Source organism: Salvelinus namaycush, chromosome 28 (genome assembly GCF_016432855.1).
Source record: "Salvelinus namaycush isolate Seneca chromosome 28, SaNama_1.0, whole genome shotgun sequence".
Lineage (NCBI taxonomy): Eukaryota > Metazoa > Chordata > Actinopteri > Salmoniformes > Salmonidae > Salvelinus > Salvelinus namaycush.
In genome coordinates, this window is record NC_052334.1 from 29,926,875 (window position 1) to 29,953,429 (window position 26,555).

General features: G+C 44.0%; 1 protein-coding gene across 1 annotated transcript in view; it reads left to right on the forward strand.

Moving 5' to 3' along the window:
• Positions 1-1,129: 1,129 nt before the first annotated feature.
• Positions 1,130-26,555, forward strand: part of runx3 (RUNX family transcription factor 3) — a 39,561-nt gene continuing 14,135 nt past the window's right edge. The window contains exons 1-4 of the mRNA XM_038967544.1: positions 1,130-2,287; positions 3,314-3,470; positions 4,697-4,801; positions 21,458-21,622. Coding sequence (XP_038823472.1) covers positions 2,030-2,287; positions 3,314-3,470; positions 4,697-4,801; positions 21,458-21,622 — 685 coding nt within the window. The 5' untranslated portion in view covers positions 1,130-2,029. The remainder of the gene's footprint in view (positions 2,288-3,313; positions 3,471-4,696; positions 4,802-21,457; positions 21,623-26,555) is intronic.

Consider the following 26,555-nt stretch of genomic DNA (forward strand, 5'->3'; position numbering starts at 1 on the left):
TCATTAGCCTAATTCAGCCCATTTCCCTGGATATGGTAGTAACAAATAATATTTTAAAAGGAAAAGAAAGAGAACAAAAAGTATATTGCTAATTCCACATAGTATGTCAATAGGTCTCTAACCCCAGCACCACTACGGTTCATTTAATCTAGCCCAAGCCTATTACTCTATATTACATAATACTAAACAAAAAACATTCATCCCTAGCTGCCTTTGATGTTCTCTGAAAAAGCAGGAGTGAATTGCAGGGACAAGGATGGGAAAAGCATATCAAATTCACAACTCATATTGATCAATAAACCATATGTCATTTGAATGGTGCATGAACTCCTGACATGATAAATAGCGCATTGCAGTTGATTGACAATTCTGCATTCAGAAGTAGCAGCCTATTCATTTTAGTAAAACCACATTTTGCTAATAGTGAGTATAAACCCATAAAAATATCATAAGTAGACCTACGCTACATTATATGACTGGCCTACTTATCATGAAAATATTAATGATATATGTTTCCCTAAATGTCTCTTCTGCAGTCACCAAATAAATGCGCCAGCTTGAATTATTGTTTTCTTTTCACACTGTATGTAAACACACTGCGGTGATGTGCTAATATAACCAGAATGCATTATGTGATTCTATTTCTTCGAAGGTAGTAGCCTATATCATTTTGCCGGTGTCATATATAGGCATAAAGAAGGAAGACTGGTCAATCATAACACGACGTTTTTTAAAATCTTCAATAAACAAATAGGCCTAACTTTTATTTAGCATTATAACTTCACCATTCAGCCGCGATGCCGGATGTAATTTCAACACTATAATGAATGCATGAAAACAGTTGCTGTAATTTTAAGTATAAATGTAGCCTAACTGTGCAAAACATTAAAACAACTAAGCACATAGTGTAGAAAAGCACAAGATACATAGTCTGTCAATAATAGATCGTGTGTGTATAACAGAGTAAGCAGAGAGCGCTTCACTTCGCTTATATTCCGGAGACGTTGATTGGTCTAATGAAAGAAAGCCCAACCCAGGCGACTCATTGGTCGAAGTCATCCGCACACTCCAACCACTAAACAGTAAAATGACTCGAGTAAATAATATCACGGCAGTCTTCACTCTCGCACCACCACTCAGTCAAGCGCCTATTTCAACCTAGAGAGAGAATAGTTCACAAGAAAATAGTTTTGGGATCTCGACATACTTTTTAGTTTCATTAAGGATAATATGTGGCAAGTGGCAGGACATTTGATACCGAGGAACAAAAATCATTGAATAAAAAGAAACTTCTTCACTTGACGTCCGCGTGTAACCATCGGACCTCTGCGTCTCAAACTCTGCGTCGAGAACTGTGAATTACTGAGTACACTGTAGCCTACTTTGGCGAGACTCGATGAGCATAATTCAATTGAAGGAGCTCATTCAGTCACCGAGGGTAAAACAAGATTGAGAAAATTCTGCTGTGAAGTTGAAGCGCAAACAAGCAACACTCGAATCGTCAGCTTCCGTGAATATTGCAAAAACGACTGGATTTTATAGTTTGCCTTAGACCTTTATTTTCTAATATGCGGCCAAAATTGTAGTGTGGAGGGGCGTCGCATCAAGTGCTGGATAGTGCAGAATAGAAAGTGAGCCATAGCATAGGCAACCAGAACAGAGCACAGTGAGAAAGAGGTTAGATCGGAGTTTGCGGTTTCTTGGTTTTGTTGTAGTCCGTGAGAAACAGAAACCAACTTGATGTTTGTCAGGTAGCTACATCCTGAGCAGATGATATAACACGCAACCATTAAACGTTATCGTCTCTGCAAGGTACAACATCTACTACACACACTGGACAGTCCAGGACTCATCGTGATAGATTAACCGGGGGCTGCGTGCGCTCAGCTCCATCATCGCGTAAACCACTGGACTTCGCCGAGACCAAAGGAGCAAGTGTCAGAGAACGAGAAAATACACATATTCAAAAAAAGAGCCCCGAACACTCGTCAAAACCCCTAGAGAAGTGGCCGTGACCCAAGCTGTTGTGATGCATATTCCCGTAGACCCCACCACCACCAGACGGTTCACACCGCCCTCCACGTCGTTCCCCTGCAGCAAGATTGGAGACGGCAGCGGGACCATGGGCACCCCTGGACCGCTGAGGACACGACCCGAGGCCAGGAATGTGGTGGACGTCCTGTCAGACCACGCTGGCGAACTGGTCCGTACGGACAGCCCAAACTTCCTCTGCTCCGTGCTGCCCTCACACTGGAGGTGCAACAAGACACTCCCTGTGGCTTTCAAGGTAAGGCAAATTACTAATTACAAATGGGCACTTGTAAAATAATGAACGACCTAATGATGTATTACTGCTACCGCAGAATAATTTGAACTCAAGTGTCAAATGCCATTTTTAAGCTTTCTTGAGCTTCATATAGCCAACAGGGCATAAACTGGCATTAGTATTACAAAGTTTACGCAGAGCCATGTATGTAATATAAATAATTTAATTAAATCAAGTTGTGAAAATCCTATTAGCCTACCAAAGTGATAACTTGGCAGTAGAGTTTTTTAGTTTTTGCTTTTTTTAGTTGCATTTGACCTAATTGAATATGACATTTACATAGCCTAGTGTTTGGATTTGCACGAACTGCAAATAGGCCTACATACAATGAAGGAACAATTAGCATACAACATAATACAAATAATTATAATTTAGTAATAATAATGATAATAATACAATTAATTAATTATAGTTGGTAAGCTAGTTATTATTAAATTGCTATTTTGAAAGGCCTTTCAGTGCAGAATAAAATCTGCATATTTCGAAGCAATGAAACGATGCTTCACTGCACGTTATCAATTATATTTATACACCAGGAAGTGATAGAATTCGTGGGCTAAAAGTGTAATGTTTTGTAAAATAGCCTAAATATATTTTATTGTATCACATCCAAATGTAAAAATGCTTGTTGAGATCGTATTCTTATTTATTAAAATGTACTAACATTCTTTTTAAAAGCGATTTGGATATAGGCCGATCAAATGTAAAAATAATTTCCATAGCTTAAATATTAAGTGTTTAAATTGAAAGCTTGCTTCAAGGAAGAATCTTACCATGTAATTTAACCCACCTATAGCACAATAGGCCTTTATATTTGGACCCAAATATTTTCTAACTAAATATAAAATGCATTTTTTAATGGATTGGAAATCAGGTCTAATATTTTAGTTTTATGGTGCGTTTTATTTTCTTCCACCGGATGTGGTTTGGTGTAGTCTGTGTTTGTTTAGCATGGTGATCCAGGTTGACCGCGTTGTGTTCTCACAGGTTGTCGCACTCGGTGATGTGCCCGACGGGACTTTGGTCACAGTGATGGCGGGGAACGACGAGAACTACTCAGCGGAGCTTAGGAACGCGTCTGCGGTGATGAAGAACCAGGTCGCCCGCTTCAACGACCTGCGGTTCGTGGGCAGGAGCGGACGAGGTGAGCGGAAGGACCTCTATCTTACATCATTAACAATGAAGAGTTTACTTCACATACAAAACACCTCCCTGCATGCGTCATTGCACTGACTTGCAAAACTATAGCCTGAGTATACCTAATTTTGGTAATCGATTTTAAACAAAGAAAGTGATCAAATAAATTAATGGATAAAATAAAAAGGTTAGGGGACGTGAGAATCAGATGAAAACCACGTCGAAATTCATCTCCTGGTGTAATAGCTTTAATGAGCGCACCACCATTACCAGTGTTTATTAGAAGAGAGGGAATCCAGAGCACAATATAATTATTCCACATGTTAAGATTTCGTTTGATAATGCTTAATGGACAAAGAGCGAAGCCCAATTTCAAACTACAGCCTAATGCTGAGGCATTACCACAGTTCTTTCTATAATTGACCATCACGCACGCCCCTCTCAAAAGATGATCGGGTTAGTAGCCGCAGCCTGTATATTATATGAACATTATACCATTGTCTTTACATGTCCAAATCAGCAAAATGCCTGGACCAGAATATTCAGTTCAAGGCTTGGGACTTGCTTGTTTACACACCTTTAAAAACTAGCGCTCGCATAGCTCACATTCCACCAGAACCTTCTCTCTTCCCTCTCCTTCCTCCTGGCCCGCGCATTCACACTTTAAATAGTCGCTGACTGATGAATGGAAAACGCTCTAGTAGTTCCTTTCATTTTTGTAGTCAATTATCCCACCCCAGGATTCCTTTTTCCCCAACAGTCTCTTTAACAAGATAGGCTATGCCTTGTTTTTATTAAAGCGCCGCTTCATAGCCTGAGATGAAAAACGGACCGTTGCATGATCCAGCGCTCTCCCCACGCCTTTCATGCAGACGGAGAGCTCAAGGATGCTCGTGCAACAATCGGCCTTGTTGAACAATAAACTGTTGCTGTAAGCCTTTCAGAGAATCTGGAGTACATTCTCTCAATAATTCAAATCATGCCCACGTTTCAGCTCATCAAGGAGGTGGTCCCTTTAATTCACAAACTTAAAAGAGAGGCATATCAGAAGGCAATTTTAATTCAGCAAGTTGCCTGTGGTGGTTATTACCAAAGTGCTTGTTCCACAAAAATCTGTTATTTCCACAATTAATTAACCAAGCCTATAAACCCTCACACATGATGTTCCTCCTGAATCTATGTCTTACTGATGCATTTCACTTACCAAGGCCCTCTCTATTCTGTCTAACCCAGGAAAGAGCTTCACTCTGACCATCACAGTCTTCACCGGTCCTCCTCAGGTGGCCACCTACCACCGTGCCATTAAAGTGACTGTGGATGGGCCCAGGGAACCCAGACGTGAGTACTTACAGGGTACATGAGAATATTTGTCTTGTCAGAAGTCTAATGTACTGCTATATCAGGAGCTGTGTGTAGAGGGATTCACAGAGAGAGAGAGAGAGAGAGAGAGAGAGAGAGAGAGAGAGAGAGAGAGAGAGAGAGAGAGAGAGAGAGAGAGAGAGAGAGAGAGAGAGAGAGAGAGAGAGAGAGAGAGAGAGAGAGAGAGAGAGAGAGAGAGAGAGAGAGAGAGAGAGAGAGAGAGAGAGAGAGAGAGAGAGAGAGAGAGAGAGAGAGAGAGAGAGAGAGAGAGAGAGAGAGAGAGAGAGAGAGAGAGGCTATTCTTGGTGTAGGGGATAAGAGAACAGGGTGCCATCATTGGAGACTAAAAGAGACACATGAGTCATATGCAGATGATACAAGAAAATGTAGCCGTGTGAGTGCGTGTCCATGAGTGTGTGTGTGTACGGTCAGTGTGTGGGAGGATCAACAACAGTTGACCAGCAATTGCAGTTAATGGGAGACAATGCTGTGTGTTGGATGGTGCAGCAGTGTTCGTGTCTGTGTGGTATTAGGGTGTGGGGAGTGGCACTGTCAGAGGAAACAGTAAAGTGTATTAATGCATAATCAGAGACCGCTAAGAGGAGCTGTGTGTCTCCAAGCAGCTAATACCAAACGCTTATGGCCTCACCCTGCTGCCTCTGGTCAGATGTTCATACCTGGGTGACCACATAAGTGGCTCCTTGACTTAATACTCTTAAAGAGATGGTTTATGCTAACAGATTTAGCCCAATATGCTAAAGCCGTTAGAGCCATCATTTGGGTAGTGATGCATATCAAAGTGGTTTAATGTGTGATCCTGTGAAAGACTGTAGGATTGTGTTACAAGGATGAGTCAACCGCTAAAGGCTGCTGGTGTGTGGGTGTGTGACCATGCATGGCTGACACCAGTCAGATCAGATGGGTATAGGGTTTAATGATCCTTCCTGTTGAGAAATCATGTTTATTATGGTTCTACTGTACAGGTTTTTAGTGGCTGCCCTGGATGGGTGAATTGCTATGCTTATTTGGGATAGGGTGGATTCAGCCCAGTCAAAACCGACCAACTGGCCAATGCAGGGAGCCAGGAGGTTCTGTATGCCACATGGAGGGGACATGGGGATCCTAGCAAGGGGCGAGGGGGTGAAGGGCGAGGGGTGGAGCATCGGCTGCCAGGCTGGAGGCTATTTGAGGAGGCGTTGAAAATGGAGGAGAACAGTGTGGAGAGAGGGAAGGGGGAGGAATAGATAATAATATCCTTTGTGTTTGTGTGAAATGTGATAGAGTTGCTGGCTATGTCTGTATGTAGTAAATTATATGTACTGCATTTTGTTTGTGTCTGCGTGCATGCACTGCTGAAGAGAAACAGGCAGTGTGTTGGCTTCCTGTAGTTAGAAACAAGCATGCACATACGGTAAAGCAGTCTCCTCTCTGTCTACATGTCATGTCTGCACTCAAGGCATCAGAGTGGCCTTTTATTCACTATACACCCTGGTGGCCAGGCCCCATCCTGCTATACAGTGACATGGTTTAATTTAGGGAAGGGGAATTTTGTGTTAAAAAGGTGTAAAAGAATGATATGAGTGGACTCAAATAGAGAATGCCACCACCCCATCTGTAATGACAATCCTTACATGATTCCTTCCTAAATATTTCAGTGTAAAAAAATATATCAAAAATTAAAAACACAACACAGACTTTACGATATCCTCAGTTAACCAGCTGTCTGCATAGAAGTTTAAGTATACCATCAAAGCAGATGACCATCCCTCTATCCCATTGTGAGATGAATGAGAGCCTGTACCCTGGTTGGCCTGCATACGTTCACCTGTCGGTTGGCTGGCTGGCAGAGTAGAGCGGGTCGGGCTGCTCAGGGCTTTACTGTGTGTTTGTGTAGAGCCTGCATTTCCATGGCTGCCAGCAAAGAGGCTGGTACAGGGGGAGGGAGGCGTTTTATTAACGTTTACAGATCCAGCTAGGAAACCTGATGGACAGGAAGGAAGCTCCCCTGCGGCAATGATCTGCCAAACACACAACGCTCACCTCACACAGCATGATCCAAAAACCCATACACACAAACACACACAAATGCTTTGCAGAGACACATTATTTTTTCCAACTAATGTTGAAAGTATTCGAAATTTTCCTCCCTTCTCCTCTTCCCCTCAAATACACTATGTTGCTTTTGGGTCACTTCGTCCCAAAACACTTCACTTGCTGTACAGTAGGCCTATGAGCAACATTTTACAAAGTGAACCCTACAGCACAGTCTCTTTGATTAGAGTCACCCTGTGCTTTCTGAGAAGCAGCTTTGTGTACGTCAATGTTCTGCTGATGATCAGAGAGAGAGAAGGAAGACGTGCGATAGGAAGAGAGATATGACTGAAGTGTTAAGACCCTCCCTGTCGCTGCTCGCATGCAGTTGCCTCCCCCCCTTTCCTCTCTCTCTCCCCTCTCCTCCCTACCGAGTTCAGCTGAATTAATCCCCTAACCGTATTTAGCCTCCGTCTTCTCTCTCTGCGTGATGACATCACCCGTCACATATCCTCCGAGGGGAGGGGCTGTTGGTACTTTATGTATCTCACCCAGAGTTAATCAGTTCCTGAGAAAGAGGAACTCACCAGAGACGAGGGACACAGGGCTGGGCTGAGAACATACATGACTATGAGAAAAACAGAGGAAGAGGACCATTTGTTTCGTAGCTTAACCCTAGGTGAGAGGCAACAGAGGCAGCCATGGTGCACTACACTGTGTGTACAGTTCATCAACTTGCATACATGCAAACAGAGACATGTGTATGCACATGCATGCATTCAGTCATAGCCCTTTACTGCTGTCTATCCTGTTTCTATGATACTACCACACTCTTTCCCACACGCATTATTGTACTTCTACAGAATTCAATAGATCATTGCTGTATTTTGTTGCCAATATTTATTCTGTTGGGTGTGTTCACACAGCTTCAGAAGGTTGAGGGGGGTATGGGGAGGGTGGGCAGGTAGATTCTATTTGCATTTGGCACGCAGACTGTACAAAGAATGCAAATAGACAATGACATTTGCGTTGCTATTTTTCTTGACAGTGCAGTCTCTCTTCATAGTAAACAAAGAGAGGCGAGTGTTTTAGTGTTTATGTGCACACAGCTGTGTGTGTGTGTGTGTGTGTGTGTGTGTGTGTGTGTGTGTGTGTGTGTGTGTGTGTGTGTGTGTGTGTGTGTGTGTGTGTGTGTGTGTGTGTGTGTGTGCACCTGCCAGGTGTGTCCATACCCTAAGTCAGCAGCTCGGCCACGCCTATGCTCCACAAATCACATGAAAGGTTCACCCTCGGTGCCAATTGCTATCTCAAAGGCCACTTTGATGTTGAAATGGAGATGGGTGTTTTTGAAAAAGCCTACAGGTGTATCAGTGCCAGGAGAGAAAAAAGTGTCACGTCTGTCTGACGTTGGGTGCTTTCCTGCCTAACCACCTAGCCAGCCCAGCCATCCTCACTAAAACTCCCAGATGCACAACCTGCAGACATGGTGACATAGCAGCAGCACTTATGTCAAAGAGGAAAAACACCTCCTTTAAGAGACCCGTGATGTCATCTGATGTGGAATTGGACATGGGCTGTTAAAGACATAAAGGACACACATTTCTAAGGCCAGTCAAGCCGGAGGTATGGAGAGAGTCTGTTGTTTGGAATGACGTGAGGCGACGGCGAGCGCTCTCTCTGGGCTCAGTCTCTTGGCTTCTGCGATTAGAAACAGAGCAAATATTGACTGACTGACTGATAAATCCGCTGGAATGCAGTCTGTAAATTGAATATGTTCGATTGGTTTCAGAAGAAACCTATGTTCTGGGACAAACATTCCCATCATTCACTCTGACTAGGTACAGGAGTGGGCCAAAAGGGAGCTGGCATATGCCATGTATACAGTGACTCTGCTTTAATACTTCCATATGCTAGTGTCCTCAGCCATCCAGTTAGAGGCCTGAGGTGAGGCCTGTAGAGCCATGGCATGATTAAGTTCCTTCATTAGTGGAGAGGTACAGCTGAGAGGGTAGAGGTGATGCTTCTTTGACCCTGGCTGATGCGACCTATACACCCATCAGCATCGAGTACAACCTCCTAAAGGGAAACACTCGGCCTCAGCTACCCCCAAACCTCTCAGCTACCCCCTAACCCTCCATACACACAAACACACACTAAGAGAGAAATACAGGCAGACAGAAACAGACACACACACCACTGTAGATAATCCCACTAAAGCTCCCTTGTGAAAGCACTGCAAATGAGCCTAAATACCTCAGCCTGGTCCAGATGGAGAGAAAGAGCCCATCACAGGCTCTTTTTCCTCAGTTCTCCCCATCTGTGTCTCTCTGTTTGCTCTTCTGAAAGTCGTTGTGACATGACTGCAGAAGTTTCTATCAAGGAGGAAAAAAGGACGAGCATAGCATTGTCTGCTGCTTTGTTATGCCCCCTTTCTACTCCTCAGGTTAGTTATATAGGCTCAAGTCTGCTCCTGTCTGGGTGGACACACACACCTCGCTATGTGCACGCACACACATGCCCGGGGGGTTTCCTCCAACAACATTTTCACTTTGTATTCACTGACGTCATACGCAGCAAGTGGACACGCAAAGAATTACAGAATTATTTACAGAGGCCTCTGCCCGTACTTTTAATTCTGCCTGATGGTGCAAGTGAGGCAACCTAGATGCTTTTTCTCAGAAACACAGAGAAGCACGGCAAATTGCATACCCAAACTCAGCCCCCTTTCATCCCCAAATGTCTTTCCTGTTTACCTACCAATGGAGGGAAGTATAAGCCCACTCTGTTTACTGCTTCTTCCTTATTTACACTCACCCATACAGGAGGGAGTCATTACGACCTTTTAGACCTCATTTAATAAAAGTTCAGATCTCGATTTAGACAAATAAATAGCCCATGATTTGGAATGTTTTCTCCCTTACTGCATTATGACAAACAGTTTTTCTATGGAGAGGGGAGGGGTGAATAGTGTGAAGGAGTACCTGTGGCTTACTGGAAAACGCTGTGGATGACTCTGCGGTTGACATATTTATTTTTCTGGGACTTAATGGTAAGGAACAGTCAGCAAATAATAGGTGTTTGGAGATGTTGGTTTCAGAGCTGGAGGAGTCAGTAATCCCTTGGGTAAACATGGGGGAGAGAAGCCTTGGCTCTTCAGCCTGTGGTTCAAATATCACTTTAACAAAGGCAGCAAATACTAACCACTGGCCAGCCTGTTATAGCATATTAATGTCTGCTCTGGACTATGGGCCCAATTCAGACTTAGGAAATCTATTCCTTTTTTACGCGTTTTGATTTAAACACTTCTCAGTAGTTGGTATTCAGACTTAACATATACAGGTGCGTAATGGGCTTTGCAGGCATGGTTCCCTTACGCACGCTGAATAAATGTAATTCAACTGCTGAAAACCATCCAACTTGCTGGCCAAAATATTTTCTTGTGGAGTTTTCATTCAATAGTGTTTTCAGTAAGTACATTTATCTAAAGCCATCCCCTTTAAATATGGTGTACCTTTAATTATAATTTTCTCGACAGACAGGTTCAGAATAGGGATCAATGACAGAAAGCCATCTAAGTACACGCATATTCATCTCCTTTCGGCGCCAATCAGTATATTAAAAAAATACTCTGATCTTGTACATTATTTAGGGTTAGAAAATATTTATTAACCATACATAAACAGGGTTGGAGAGACTTTCAGAACAAAATTGTTGAATAAAAAATACAGGGGTTTGATTCATCCTGAAATTTGCCATATTCAATTGTTCAACCCATGAAATATTGGAAGAATAGAAAAGTGTATAACAGGGGTTGAACAACAGTCTACCCTAATCCTCATTAATCACAGAACTGTGAAACTCCAGGTTTAAACTGCTATGTATAGTCTGCGTTCCATAATTATTCAAATAGGCTACATGACCTTCATTATTGCACATCATGTAATACGTCCTAAGGAACAACCACACGGACGTGACGGAGGAAAGGAAGGTCAATGAAATGGAAGGATGCAAAAAGTAGGCTAGAAATGAAAGAAAACTAACAGTCATTGCACTGTGTGTGGGTATTACTGACGGTGGCTACTGTTTCATATTTAATATGATAGAAATGGTCATTAAGAAAAAGGAAAAGTCTGGGCATATAATGAAAACATTCTACAGTGCATAAATCAACTCTGTAGGTTCAACGCCACTGTCAGTGTGAACATGTTTCCATAGGCTACAGCCTGGGCTTGACTCTCCAAATTTCATCCCCCAAAAATGATGAAGCTATAGGCCTACAATTCAAATTCTGAATAAGTACAGCTATTTATACTTTACTGTGGAAAAGAGGCCGAAATTCACTTTTCAGTGATCATAGGGTAAAATAGATAAAAAAAAAAAAATTAATTTATATTTCCAATCCCCTTATCCAAACGGATTACTCATTTACCCAGGTCTTATCAATACAGTAGCTCTTATCAATGTATACATTACAGTGCATGGAGATATGTGTTATTTCTATGGTAAAAATAAAAATTAAACGTTTTTCCACAACCTACAGGTTGCTCGACCTTATTCATGGTGTCCTCTCATGTAAAGGTGGTGGAATTATGAGGGCATTAAGTCAAGGTCAGAATACAGCATATCTGTAGACACACCTCTGCCAAACCTTCAATTCTTCGATCTTCAACCCAAACGAATAGTTGGTGAATAGCATGCTATTCTCATGCTTAAGTTCGAGGTCAGAATATGTGTAGAGAGAAAAGGGCATAAAAAAGTTCAATTTACGCATGCTTAACTTGGGTTGGAATTTCCCCCTATGAGAATGTGGACAGTGCTTTTTCCTGTGGCACTCTGCTGATCTTGATCGGAGTCCAGATTAAAGTGTAGAACAACATGATATTGCAACAATAAAACAAACTCGTGCTTGTAAACATTCACTTGCACTTACACACACGCAACTACACAAGAAAATTCACACCTCCCATTTGACACATCTGGAGTCTACCTTCCTGTCATTTGTCACTGAGCAGTATGTGTGCGACCCATGCACGCATGTGTGCAGACGGGCCTTGTGTGTGTGCAGACGGGTCTTGTGTGTGCTCGTAGATAAGTTCATGCGCACCGAGGTGTGAATAAGAAACCGTTTGACACATCTGCTAGCATTGCGTTGACGCATGTGACAACGATGGTTGCTTTCCTTTCACACAGATCTGCGAGGACACCTCCCCTCCCTCCTACCAACACCTCACTGCTTAGCAAGCCCTGGCTACCCCTGCACACACATCCCTGCAACCCCTGCAGCCTCGCACCTCCTAAAACAACACTCTCAGTGCAGCTTATTTCTTTAATAGGATCTGTCACCGGGGCAAAAAAGGGCCCTCTTTGTTCTGCAGCAGAAGTGGTGAAAAACAACCCCCCTCACCTCCTCCTCACCCACCTTTACTGCCTCCGCCCTACTGACACACATCACCCCCCCTCACCTCCTCCTCACCCACCTTTACTGCCTCCGCCCTACTGACACACATCACCCCCCCTCACCTCCTCCTCACCCACCTTTACTGCCTCCGCCCTACTGACACACATCACCCCCCCTCACCTCCTCCTCACCCACCTTTACTGCCTCCGCCCTACTGACACACATCACCCCCCCTCACCTCCTCCTCACCCACCTTTACTGCCTCCGCCCTACTGACACACATCACCCCCCCTCACCTCCTCCTCACCCACCTTTACTGCCTCCGCCCTACTGACACACATCACCCCCCCTCACCTCCTCCTCACCCACCTTTACTGCCTCCGCCCTACTGACACACATCACCCCCCCTCACCTCCTCCTCACCCACCTTTACTGCCTCCGCCCTACTGACACACATCACCCCTCCCCAGAGGAGAGACACACACGTACAGTAGTGTAGTGGGACAAAAGAGGGCTGATTGCTCAGTGCTACAGGCCTCTCTTTCTTGTTAGTGGATGCGGCTGTATGGGGCCTAGCCTACACCCCTCCACTCATACTGCCTGCCCTGACCTGCACCACTGTAGGGCTGTCCCTGTGTGGCATAGCCCCTATTCCTCACTAATCTCACACACACACACACACACACACACACACACACACACACACACACACACACACACACACACACACACACACACACACACACACACACACACACACACACACACACACACACACACACACACACACACACACACACACACACACACACAGCCTTATCCCTTCATCAAGACGGGAAGACTGGATCACGGTCTCACATTCTCTCTTATGCAGTGAGTGTGTTTTCAGCCCTGCTGTAGACGGGAGGATTTCAGGCTGAGGACGGTCCCCAGGGGAAGCATAGCATCTGCTCGGAGATAGACAGACAGACAGCAGTAACAGGCTGGGAAGAGAGCCAGGCTTAGCTAAGCTTCCCCTGATAGATTGGTGTAGGCTGTGGAAATCCCACTAGTACACAGACCTCAGTGTGCAACATGGGCAGAGTGACAGTCAACTAGTCACAGCCACGTAAGTATCATGGAATCCCATGGTGGAATTTACTACTTGCTAAAGGCCCTCCGTCTCATGGTGATAGTTTACAGTCTGAAATAATGCATCCATTCAGTTCATGACGTGGACACCGGACGTCAATATATATAACAAGAGACATTAAAAGAGTTCATTGTGTGTGTGTGTGTTTACGTGTCTCTGTGTGTGTCTGTAAAACTCATTTAGCCAGACTAGACAGCCACAAACACTACTGAGAAATAAACCTCACATCCTTCTGTGTCAGCCTCAAACTGATCTATGATTGGACAGCCTCTAAAACCCAACTCTGTCATTGATTTGAGTTGTAGGGACAGTGTGATTGCTAAAGCCTCAGGCGTCTCGATGGCACCAGTAATAGAGTGAAAGGGGAAGTCAGAGGGGGTAGGGAAAGGCGGGAGGCAAAATAGTCAAGAGAGGAGGAAGAGGAAGACAGGTGCGCAATGCTTCGCTCAACAGATGTTGAAACGTCTTCGAGCGCCAACACAAAGCGGAAGTTCGCTAGCGACCCGACCGACGCCACTCCAACACCCTCTCAACTGTCATTCTGAGGCAGGTTGACGTTTCTGACTGACGAAGAAACCGTTTGAGAGAGTTTATAGTTCAGGATAGAAAGTACAAGGCCTATTGCCTTGAAAGGTTCCTCCCTAATACATGCATATTCAGACACATCACTGAACACAGTCAACAGCAGCATGTTAGTTGTATGTGTTGTTTTTGTGACTCTATGAATCATCTCAGCAGCTGTATCCACACACTACAGACAGGGAGGCTGACATCAACATGTCATAACAATAGAGCGACAAACACAGAACTCTGCTCTACAGCTATTGGTACAGTGCCAACATATAATGTACCTAACTTACTATGTACACCTATATTGTATAAAGGCAGAGCTGTGGTCCGTCTGTGGACGCTAATATCAAGGCCAGGGTGGACTGACCAAATTTCAACGTCCATGGACGTCCGGTGTCGGTCGGTGCACAGTGGGTGAGGATGCTGTTTATAGTAAATGGAAAGAGAGGGGGCTCATGGGTAGGTGACAATAAGAGATGGGGGAGGTGACAGAGAGAGAGAGGCCGAGAGAGAGTGAGAGAGAGAGGCCGAGAGAGAGAGCGAGAGAGCGAGAGAGCGAGAGAGAGAGAGAGAGAGAGGCCGAGAGAGAGAGCGAGAGAGCGAGAGAGAGAGAGAGAGAGAGAGAGAGAGAGAGAGAGAGAGAGAGAGAGAGAGGTTGTCCAGAATCAGACATTTAACACTCTTGGTTTGACAGAAAGAGAAATAAAACAGTTATGAGCTGAACATAACAGTATGCCAGTGGAAGGGCGGATAGTAGCAGGTGACCTAACTGTGGTTTGTGACTATCATGATTTCCCATTGTAGCCAATTCAGTTGCAGTAATTCCATTACAGAATTTTTGGTAATTCCGTTACCAATTTGGTAATGGAATTATGAGTTTTAATCACTTAATAATTCATAAACAAAATGTATATCAGTAAAACACTATAACCAATTGATAGGCCTACCTTTACTTGTTACTTCTGTGAACTTTTATTATCCAGAAATCAAAGCCTTTACTTATGCAAATGTTTTTTCTAAATGTAACTATGCCTTAATTTCCCCAAAAGATAGACTCTTAGCTTTCATTTGACACCCAATTTGATATGCTCCTATGAACTTGGGTCCATTTACATGGAAATGCCCATAGTCCTTATAGAGGTGCGCCAGACGTTTTCAGTCTGATATAGGCACTCAACCAATTCTAGTCTGTTATCAAGTGCCTTTCAAGTCCATTTATACGACGAATACAAATATTTACACTTCAAATATATTCAGCACAGCCCTGGGTCCGGGCCAAGGCACGTATTGCCCTTTGCAGTCCAGATAGAGTTTCACTTTGCCCCTGAAAGCGCGCCCAGCCTTTTACTAAAAAAAGCTTGTGTTTAATGTGTCTCTCTTTGGAAGGGAACATATGTTTCTTTCTTTCAATGTTAGAAAAAAAGCTGTATCGGGTGATCATTCAGCTGGACCCGGCCGTGTTTATGAGCTGTCATTAGCACTCTCTGAGCAAACACTGTCTATGTGTTCCACTGATATGGGCTTTAGAGGGTTAGGGCGGGACTTGCTGAGATTGGCTCGTCTGAAGGGGTTGTGAGCTCTGAGTAAGAGTTGCCCATAGGCACAGCTCCAGAATTCCCAAATACTAACCTTAATCATCCTGCTCCTTGTGGCTCAATGCAATTTGAATGCGATCAGGGTTGATCATTTTGCTCTTCAGTGTTTCAATTCAAAGGGACCAGTCACAGGATCAGTTTCCCACACTGATGTATCTTTTCTGTTATACTTGAACCTATCTACATGTTCTGAAGAACACTAAAAACATGGGGGACATCAAGGCCCTATGTCTTCAGTTAATCTGCTGATAAAATGGTATTGTATTGGGCAACAAAAACAAACGCTGGGTGGGAAGGGCACAGCCATTATTTCTAAAGAGATTTTCAGTTAAATGGATTTTCAGTACATCATTAATACCAGACATTTTATATCAACCTTTTTATTTGGTCCTCACAGTCCTCATAATGCTGTAAGATGACGCAACAGCCATCTAGAGAGGAAGCTAGTAAATATACAGCTTCTGGCATCCATTTTACTTCTTCCATGTATTGAGCACTGGTGTTTGAACCACATCATCCCTGCCTCCCCGTTGGCCTCCATCTCCCAGCTCTATCTTGTGGTTATGATATCATAGAGAAACAACGATGCATTCTCTCCTAAGTGCACCCTGACACATAAAATATTCATCCACCACAGAATCCCCTCCGAAATGGGTCCGTGGTACACAGAGACCCATGGTCAAGACCCTGCAAAGTGGGAGTCAACCTCTGGCAATCTACCAGACACACTCATGGAAAAGCTGGGGTCAGACCTGAAAAGAGGTTTAAACACTGCGTTGAACAGCAAGCAGGCCATGGGCTCTGTCGGTGTCTTAACCAAGGCCAAGACAGGGACTAGAAAAGCCAATCATCCATTCTTCCTCCATCGCACCAATCCATTTCCTCTCTCTGAGGCTTAGAGTGGTGATGATATCTAACAGAAGAAAACAGGAGGAAGGTTGTGTATACTGTATAAACTGTGTTAGCTTCCAGATGGGAAACTGCTGAAGTTTTCTCTTCTATAAAAAAAGTAAATGAGAGGGAGGGAGGGCGAGAGAGAGAAAAGGAGAAAGAGGGGACAGACAGAGAGGAAGTCGGGAATGAAGAGGGGGAAGAGAGGAGAGCTAGAGTCGACCATATGAGTTGATTAGTGGTGTTAACAGTAACTGTGGGGTTTGGGGTAATGAGCACCAGGCATGGTCCTAATGAAGCCTCAGCTCTGCTCCTATAGTTCTCTCTCATGGCTGGCCAAACCCTCTACTGGAAGTACAGTACAGTGTGTCGCCACACACTCCCTGCCAGCTGGACCTGAGCCACTAGATCCACTGCTGTGTGTGTGTGTGTGTGTGTGTGTGTGTGTGTGTGTGTGTGTGTGTGTGTGTGTGTGTGTGTGTGTGTGTGTGTGTGTGTGTGTGTGTGTGTGTGTGTGTGTGTGTGTGTGTGTGTGTGTGTGTGTGTGTGTGTGTGTGTGTGTGTGTGTGCGTGCGTGTGTGCGTGCGTGTGTGTGTGATCATGCGGTACAATCACTTTCATCCCCAAAGCGCCAACCAATTCATCCCAGACCACCACAGGCCACAGAAAAAGTGACCAATTCTACATTTTTCCCCCTGGTTGTTTTTTCTTCTTCCACAGAGCTGGATGTATCATTTCCCTGACCTCAGCCGTTTGAGGTGGTGTAAATCTCTTAATAACTGCACTAACTGCACTGTACATGGGTCTATATTTGGAGGGCCGTTTCTCCTGGCCTCCCCTGCTCTGGGGTGGAGCAGACAGTAGCCACAGTGTCTGTGTGGGAGATGGAGCCAGCTAGGCTCTGTAGCTGCCTGTGTGTGTCCCACTTTCCCTCTCGATGGTGTGGGGACTGGGAGGGGGACTGGGTTCAGAAATGTGTGAATAACAAGATACTAGTTGTAAAAGTGTGTGAGTATAAGTGTGTTTAAGCGGGTGTGTCTGAAGTAGACTGTGTCCCTGTGTCATAGTGAGATGGTGGGTGTATAGGTGGGGTCACTCACTTTTACTGCATCCTACTACAACTTCCAACACGGGGAGCACAAACAGCTGGAGATGTCCAACAGCCCTGGTCTCCGCATTCAGACACATTTCTCATCAATATGCACACACACACACAGACACACAGTTGGGTAGGTTACTTTTTAAATTTCATCCGTTACAGTTACCTGTCCAAAATTGTAATCAGTAATGTAACTTTTGAATTACCCAAACTCAGTAATCTGATTACTTTCCGTTACTTTTAGATTACTTTCCCCTAAAGAGGCATTAGAAGACAAACATTTATATTACCAATTGAAAGACATCTATTGCAGGATAAATCAATGTTAAAGTTTACATAGCTGGCCATATATGGATGTTACGTTTTACTTCATGGGTTGGTTATGCAGGCTTCTTCTAACCCATCACTTTTTACTACATATAATAATAATAATGCAATTGTATATTTACATTAAATTCCAAAGTCTGTCAGATTTCCAGTCATTCCTATTAATGTAATACCCCTTCCAAAATAGGACTTGGAAATATAGATTAGCCAAATTGTTTTACCTGAGCATGACCCCAAAACTAAGGACTTATTAGCCAGCCCTACTCTGTTGTTTATGATTTTGTTGTCATGGAGGACTGATTGGATTCAATGCCTCGAGTTGAAAAATAAATGCTGCTCTCATGGAATGGCTTGCTTTGAGCACTACCAAAAAGTGCTATTTGAATGTGAAAAATGAATGCTATATACTGCATTTGCTATAGACCTATTGTTTACATTTTTGTTGGTTACACTTTGATATCTTGATAATATATGCAAATATTTAAGTCTATCAAAAGTGTGCAAGTTTGAGCATTTGTCCGTTAGGCCTATGTTTTTTTTATCAGCACACATTCGATTTAACAATAAACGCCCCACTAGTCTTCTTAAATGAAACTAGTTGTTGACAGTCCTTCTAAAGTCTGAGGACTTTAGAAGGAGGGACCCCATCAAACCTTTATTTCATAGGCTTGGATCCGCACTAGTTGCAAAAACAATGATTGATAGGCAGTTTAAACGTCATCAATTCAACCACATACACATTTGTGAACAGCCATCCACAACAACCACAATCCGTAAGGAGCAAATACCTAAATGAGAGAGCAGCAGTGTGATTCACATCAATGCTCTATGTAGACATCAATATTAAGTGATATCCGTATCGCACATAGGCTACACCACTACTGTCATCCTTACCTCTTACCTTTATTCAAGTTGGATAATCATTGGTCGCATCATTGGAAGACATAGCTTGGACTGTAGCCTACAAAAGCCTGTTCCTGCTATTTTCCTGCGATCCATCAAACACATTTGGTGTGTCATCATAGTGGTCTCTGACTTGTGGTCAGACTCGCTCAGGTGGAAACAAACTTGCGTCTTTTTTCAATGCTCATTTGAATGTCATTGAGAAAACAGAAAGGTGTCAAATAAACATCCTTTCTGAATTTAAAAGTAATCCTAGAAGTAATCATCTAGTTTTTCAAAAGTATCTGTAATCGGATAAAAATATTTTAGCTGGTAACGGAATGGATTACAGTTTGTTTTTTGTCATCCTTTACATGTAACAGATTACACACATGCACACACACACGGGGGAGGGTGTTGATCCCAGTGTGAGTATGTGAGTTAACATGTGTGGGTGTTTTTTTTACTGGCAAGAGAAAATGTGTTGGTGTGTGTGATGGGGAGGTGATTGTGCGGGTTATGGGTATTTATCTATGTTTTGTTATGTGCATGCATGTGAGTGTTGATTTGAATGTGTCTGCATCTAGCCATTGGAAGCATTGTATACTGTTCTATTCTACTTGGGAGTCAAGCTCAGTCCACATCATTGGTGTGGGTACGTCTGTGTGTGGGGGAATCTCTACCAAATGGACAGAGTGGTAAACGGGAGGATACATTACCCATGGGTCAAGTCGCAGGGTGGGAGGATATATTACCCTTGGGTCAAGTCGCAGGGAGGGAGGATATATTACCCTTGGGTCAAGTCGCAGGGAGGGAGGATATATTACCCTTGGGTCAAGTCGCAGGGTGGGAGGATATATTACCCTTGGGTCAAGTCGCAGGGTGGGAGGATATATTACCCTTGGGTCAAGTCGCAGGGTGGGAGGATATATTACCCTTGGGTCAAGTCGCAGGGAGGGAGGATATATTACCCATGGGTCAAGTTGCAGGGAGGGAGGATATATTACACATGGGTCAAGTCGCAGGGAAGGAGGATATATTACCCATGGGTCAAGTTACAGGGTGGGAGGATATATTACCCTTGGGTCAAGTCGCAGGGTGGGAGTATATATTACCCTTGGGTCAAGTCGCAGGGAGGAAGGATATATTACCCTTGGGTCAAGTCGCAGGGTGGGAGGATATGTTACCCTTGGGTCAAGTTGCAGGGAGGGAGGATATATTACACATGGGTCAAGTTGCAGGCAGGGAGGATATATTACACATGGGTCAAGTCGCAGGGAGGGAGGATATATTACCCATGGGTCAAGTCTGGAGAGAGGATGGGCAAAATCCATATCAGTCTGTCTGCTGGCCCCCTTTATATAGTGATAAAATATTCAAATCCAGCCATTACTTCACATTAGAGATGCCAGGGAGAAAACCACAGAATGTATACATGCTCTTTCAGACATGTGTCTGTTGCATTGATAGTTACATATAAAGCCCTTCCTCCATTAGAGGAGTCCCTCATCCAAACTCACGTATGGCATTTAGGTGTGTGTAGAATATACACTGGCAATATTTATGTAAACTATTTTATTTTCTATTGTGACACCACATGTTAAATACATGTATTTTTTTATTTAACCAGGTAGACCAGTTGAGAACAAGTTCTCATTTACAACTGTGACCTGTCCAAGATAAAGCAAAGCTGGAGAGAGATTGCACTGAATTAGTATAACTTTAAATAAAACTATTTAAAGTGATTCGGGTTTGAGTGTAGTGTTTTGTCTTGTTCAGATCAAATGTATTCGAGGTGCCAAATATGCTTTTTCTCGTACATTCCCACCTCTCTCGTCACACACACACACACATACACACACACATGCACATACGCGCAACCATCCACACAGTGTGTTCCAGTCTGATGAGTAATATAGTCTAGGAGCAATTCCTGGGTGTTTCCCTCACTGAGTAACTGCTTGGTCAGACCTGAGTCGCTGTGTGACGTATAGTCACTATTTCGACAAGCAGACCCAGTCTGGGGTTGTACTGGGGTTGTACTTCTGAGTGGACAAGGGGATAAGGGGATAGATTAGGAGAATCTTCTCATGCTGTAAAGTTAAACAATTTCATACTATTATTATCATACTATAATTATATTATTGTGCTAGTACTATTGTTATACACCGGAGTATTAGTGCTATTCCTATATGAATGTGCTATTAGGAGCATGCAGCCATTTATCTGATTTTAACGCAAAGGCAAGTGCAAGTTTAGCTCAACCACAAGTCCAGTGCCTGTCAACATTCTATGAATAATGTTATATTTCTAAGAAAGCTTTTATATAATCTGACTGAATCAGATTAGTTGGTGGAGGACAGTGGCCTTTATTCATGTATATAATTCTGTCACTGTACTATTTGTTTTCACACTAATTATGTCTTAGAATAGAATGGGATGCCATTGCCAATATAACCATCCCACTTCTAAACAAACCCTCACAAAACCTAATAAGCTGTAAACTGCTGGTGCCCATGGACAGACCTGAGGAAATAAAACTCAAATATGACAGCAGACCTAACATTTGGACGTGTTATTGCTTTTACTATTTTTGACCATTTGGTACCGCTGGGAAAAATAATAAAGAGCCATGATTTCCCGGCTGTGTAGGTGGTAACTTGGCTCTCCTCTCTCTCTCTTTTTCTCTCCCTCTCTCGCTCTCTTTCAGGACACAGGGTGAAGATGGAGGACCCCCAGAAGATGCAGTTCTCTGATAGGCTGACAGAGATTGAGCGCTACCAGCGGGCCAGCCTGAGGATGGGGCCTGGTAACCCCCAGCCCCGGCCCATGCACCAGAGCCACCTGGGGCCGTCTACCCAGTCCCAGATACAAGGTAGGGCTGCTGACCAGACAGGAACAACTATCACACTGACTCACTCACACCGTCTGTCCCAAATCAGTGTTGCTCACTCATCACAAAACACTCCACCTTCTGCTACAACACTGTATATAGGGGTTAGCGGTACAAATGCTTCTCCCTGCCTACAGTGAGAGCTGACTTTGCTATTAGTTTCAAGTTTTATTAGTCGTATGTACAGGATACACATGGTATACACTGCAAGTAAATGGTTACTTGCAGCTTCCTTCTGAAATGAAACAACATTAAGAAATAAGAAAAGATAAGAAAAGGAACATAAAGTAAATGGCTCAGTAGAATATAATACACATTTTGGAATAAGTATAATACAGGAGTTTATATGTGTGAATGCATGCTAAGGTGTAGAGAGTCAGTGGTCAGTCCAGGTGGTCCAGGTGGTCAGTCCAGTTCAAGTGTTCAGCAGTCTGATGGCCTGTAGATAGAAATAGTCTCTGAGCCTGTATCAGACCTCATGCTCCAATATCATCTGCCCCGACGGTAAGGGAGTGAACAGCTCATGGCTGTGGTGTTATGAGCCGAGTTAGCCTGTATGGTCTGACTGTGACACATAATGAACTAACGGTGTTGCTCTAACTTTATGTCTATGGGCTGAGTTAGCCTGTATGTGGCAGGCTGAAGCCCCAGGTTGAGTACAACCCTCCCTACTGATATGAGAGCCCAGACCTGGGGGAGGGTCCAGTACATTTACTGGCAGGGGCCGCTCACTCATGCCAGCTCTGTCCCCGGATGCCCTGCATCGGTCACAGGGTCCAGTCTGGGGCCAGGTGGCAACCTGATCACTGCCAAACAGCCTGGCCAAGGCACTGGGGCTGGAGCTGGTTCACCACACCACTCTACAGCCTCAGGAATCTCACAGCCGCCCGCTTCCTCCGCAATCACGTCAGTCTCAGACTGACTGGCACAACAGGGCAGATCTGCAATGGAGACAGGGGGAAGGAGGTGTGTGTGTCTTAGGGGAGGGGGTACGTGGGTGGAAGTTCGCTCTCAGACATACAGTACCAGTCAAAAGTTTGGACACACCTGCTCATTCAAGGGTTTCTTTATTTGTACTATTTTCTACATTGTAGAATAATAGTGAAGACATCAAAACTTTGAATTAACACATATGGAATCATGTAGTAACCAAAAAATGTTAAACAAATCAAAATAGATTTTAGATTTTAGATTCTTCAAAGTAGCCACCCTTTGCCTTGATGACAGCTTTGCACACTCTTGGCATTCTCTCAACCAGCTTCACCTGGAATGCTTTTCCAACAGTCTTGAAGGAGTTCCCACATATGCTGAGCACTTGTTGGCTGTTTTTCCTTCACTCTGTGGTCCAACTCATCCCAAACCATCTTAATCGGGTTGAGGTCGGGTGATTGTGGAGGCCAGGTCATCTGATGCAGCACTCCATCACTCTCCTTGGTCAAATAGCCCTGGAGGTGTGTTTTGGGTCAATGTCCTGTTGAAAAACAAATGATAGTCCCACTAAGCGCAAACCAGATGGGATGGCGTATCGCTGCAGAATGCTGTGGTAGCCATGCTGGTTAAGTGTGCCTTGAATTCTAAATAAATCCCTGACAGTATCACCAGCAAAGCACCCCCACACTATCACACCTCGTCCTCCATGCTTCATGGTGGGAACCACCCATGCGGAGATCATCCGTTCACCTACTCTGCGTCTCACCAAGACACGGCGGTTGGAACCAAAAATCTCACATTTTGACTCATCAGACCAAAGGACAGATTTCCACCAGTCTAATCTCCATTGCTTGTGTTTCTTGGCCCAATAAAGTCTCTTCTTATTGGTGTCATTCAGTAGTGGTTTCTTTGCAGCAATTTGACCATTAAGGCCCGATTCACGCAGTCTCCGCTGAACAGTTGATGTTGAGATGTGTCTGATACTTGAACTCTGTGAAGCATTTATTTTGGGCTGCAATCTGAGGTGCAGTTAACTCTAATGAATTTATTATCCTCTGCAGCAGAGGTAACTCTGGGTCTTCCTTTCCTGTGGTCCTCATGAGAGCCAGTTTCATAATAGCGCTTAATGGTTTTTGCGACTGCACTTGAGGAAGCTTTCAACGTTCTTGAAATGTTCCATATTGAATGACCTTCATGTCTTAAAGTAATGATGGACTGTCATTTCTCTTTGCTTATTTGAGCTGTTCTTGCCATAAATAGGGCTATCTTCTGTATACCACCCCTACATTGTCACAACACAACTGATTGGCCCAAACACAAAGAAATTCCTCAAATTAACTTTAAACAAGGCACACCTGTTAATTGAAATGCATTCCAGGTGACTACCTCATGAAGCTGGTTGAGAGAATGCCAAGAGTGTGCAAAGCTGTCATCAAGGCAAAGGGTGGCTACTTTGAAGAATCTCAAATATAATATATATTTGATTTGTTTAACGCTTTTTTGGTTACTACATGATTCCATGTGTTTTTTCATAGTTTTGATGTCTTGACTATTATTCTACAACGTAGAATTATTCTACAACGTAGAAAATAGTAAAAAAAAAAAAAAACCTGGAATGAGTAGGTGTGTACATACTTTTGACTGGTACTGTGTGTCATAACGTGATGGCATGTCTGGATGTGTGCAGACAAAACACGAACAGACACACAGACACAAACACACACGAGGCACACGCACACACACATGCTGTCCTCTCCCACCCACTCCCTAGTTCTCATGCAGGGGGTTAGGGCTGACAGACAGAGTAAGGCTCCTTCCCAGTTAATGAGTCTCTATCAGTGTGTTTAGGAGTGTTTTGCTATCTGTGGGTGGAAGTGTATCTCTCATGGGGTTTAGCCTTGTGCTCCTGACTCACCACTGTGGACCTACCTATCGTACAGCTCAGCTTACACAACTGTGGTTATCAGCAGCAGCTTTGACTTAGTTTAACTGATGTTGTTGTTCCTCCATAAGTGCCATGTAATGTACTGAACATGGCCAAGGAAAATCATCTGCCAGTGCTGTGGACCAGTAGGACCAGGATTAGTTGGCATTTAGACAGAGATACAATATACATTTCATGGTATAAAGTTTGGGTTCTGTACTTTACCGCGTGTTGTCTGCCAATGGAAGGGCCATGGCAGGTAAGCTTATCCAGAGGGACTTATCCATAAGGGCATTCTTAATATCTCCAAACTGTCTAGCAGGAGAGGTGTACAGACAATGCTGGGATGGCATGTGAAGAAAGGCTCTGTACTTGTCTGCATAGCTGCAGGAGGATTAGGGAAGGAATTACCTCTTCATAGGCCTGTCAGATCTCAAAGACCTGCACCAGTAGAACACACACACACACACACACACACACACACACACACACACACACACACACACACACACACACACACACACTGGGTGCGCTCACAAACACGTGGGGCGCATATATATGCACAACCCCCACACACAAACACACACACCTCCAGCATAGACACAACACATTAATGTGGCTCAGAGCCGCCAGGGATGAGAGGTATAGAGCTCCAAACTGATTCCACACAACACCCGCAGGTGCTAGGGGCCCTCTCTGAAGTGTGTGTGTGTGTGTGTGTGTGTGTGTGTGTGTGTGTGCGTGCGTGCGTGCGTGCGTGCGTGCGTGCGTGCGTGCGTGCGTGCGTGCGTGCGTGAGTGGAGGACTGTAAAACCACACACCTTAATCTCTGATATTACCATTATGACTTTGTAGCTCAGGGCTAGTGCTAAAATAATTCAATAACAATGAAGATACATTCTCCCTCCTCTCAGCTACCCAGTGACATATATCACTGGGCATCTCCATGCCAGCTTAGACAACACGCAACTACAAACCCAGCTCAAACTAAAATAGTACCTTTTGTAATAAATACATTTGGAAACAGGGATGTATTTACATATAAACACGACACACGCCTCTGCTTTTGGCAGCCGTCGCAGGCAGAGTTGTATTTTGCGGAGGATCACAGGGTAATAGATGAGCGAGCCGTCAACACTTTATAATTAAATTGATTCCCATCTTGCTATTGCAAAAAAAATGTTTTCCATTATCCACACATAAACCTGGACTTTCCAGCTGACGACAACGTGATAAAATACAATATCATCTCCTAATGAAGCCCTTTGCTTCATATTGTTGTCTGAGCCATGAAACAGAGACAGAGTTTTGTTGTCAACACAACGCTTTTGAGACGTCTGCTAAACGCTGCCCGGGATTCTCAGACGTACACACACACTGTGTCTATGTGTGTGGTAACTAACACACACACACAGTATGTGCTAACAAACACACACCACACACACAGTTACGTGCCAATGTTGCAAGCTCTGCTAACGCTCTAGACAGCCAGGATAATGAAGAGCTCATTACAGCGCATGCAGTGACAGGATTCAAGCCCTGGCAGACACTGCGCTTGCTCGGCTAGCCGCTTGTTTTTGTTCAGCCGTGACCACAGGTGAGGCTGCCGTGAGGAATGATCCTACGGGAGGGCGTGTGGGGAGCTGTGTGTGTGGCTCTGCCAGGGCAGTCAAGCAAATCTCACACTCAGACAATCGACTACAAAATTGTTATTCTGGTTTACTAAATGTCAGGTGTGTGGTGTGTGTATGTGTGTTTGAATGATTTTCAGAGAATGCCATCTCCTTGAAACACCCTGGGTATAAAGTCTACAGCTCATACCAGTCTTACCAGCCAGACAAAGATGTTAAGATTAAACGGGAAAATGATTTGATCTCAACGGGACGCTACAGAAATAATCCTGATTTCAGTTTTTCTCTTTCCCTTTTCAAAAGGAGACTAAACTAAACACGATCGCCAGAACAAAGCTGCTCTTTTAACTTAAATGTGTTTTAAGAAAAAAAGACAGCAGCAATTGAATCATCCAAAAGAAAGTATTTTGCCTTTTGAGGTGGTATCATT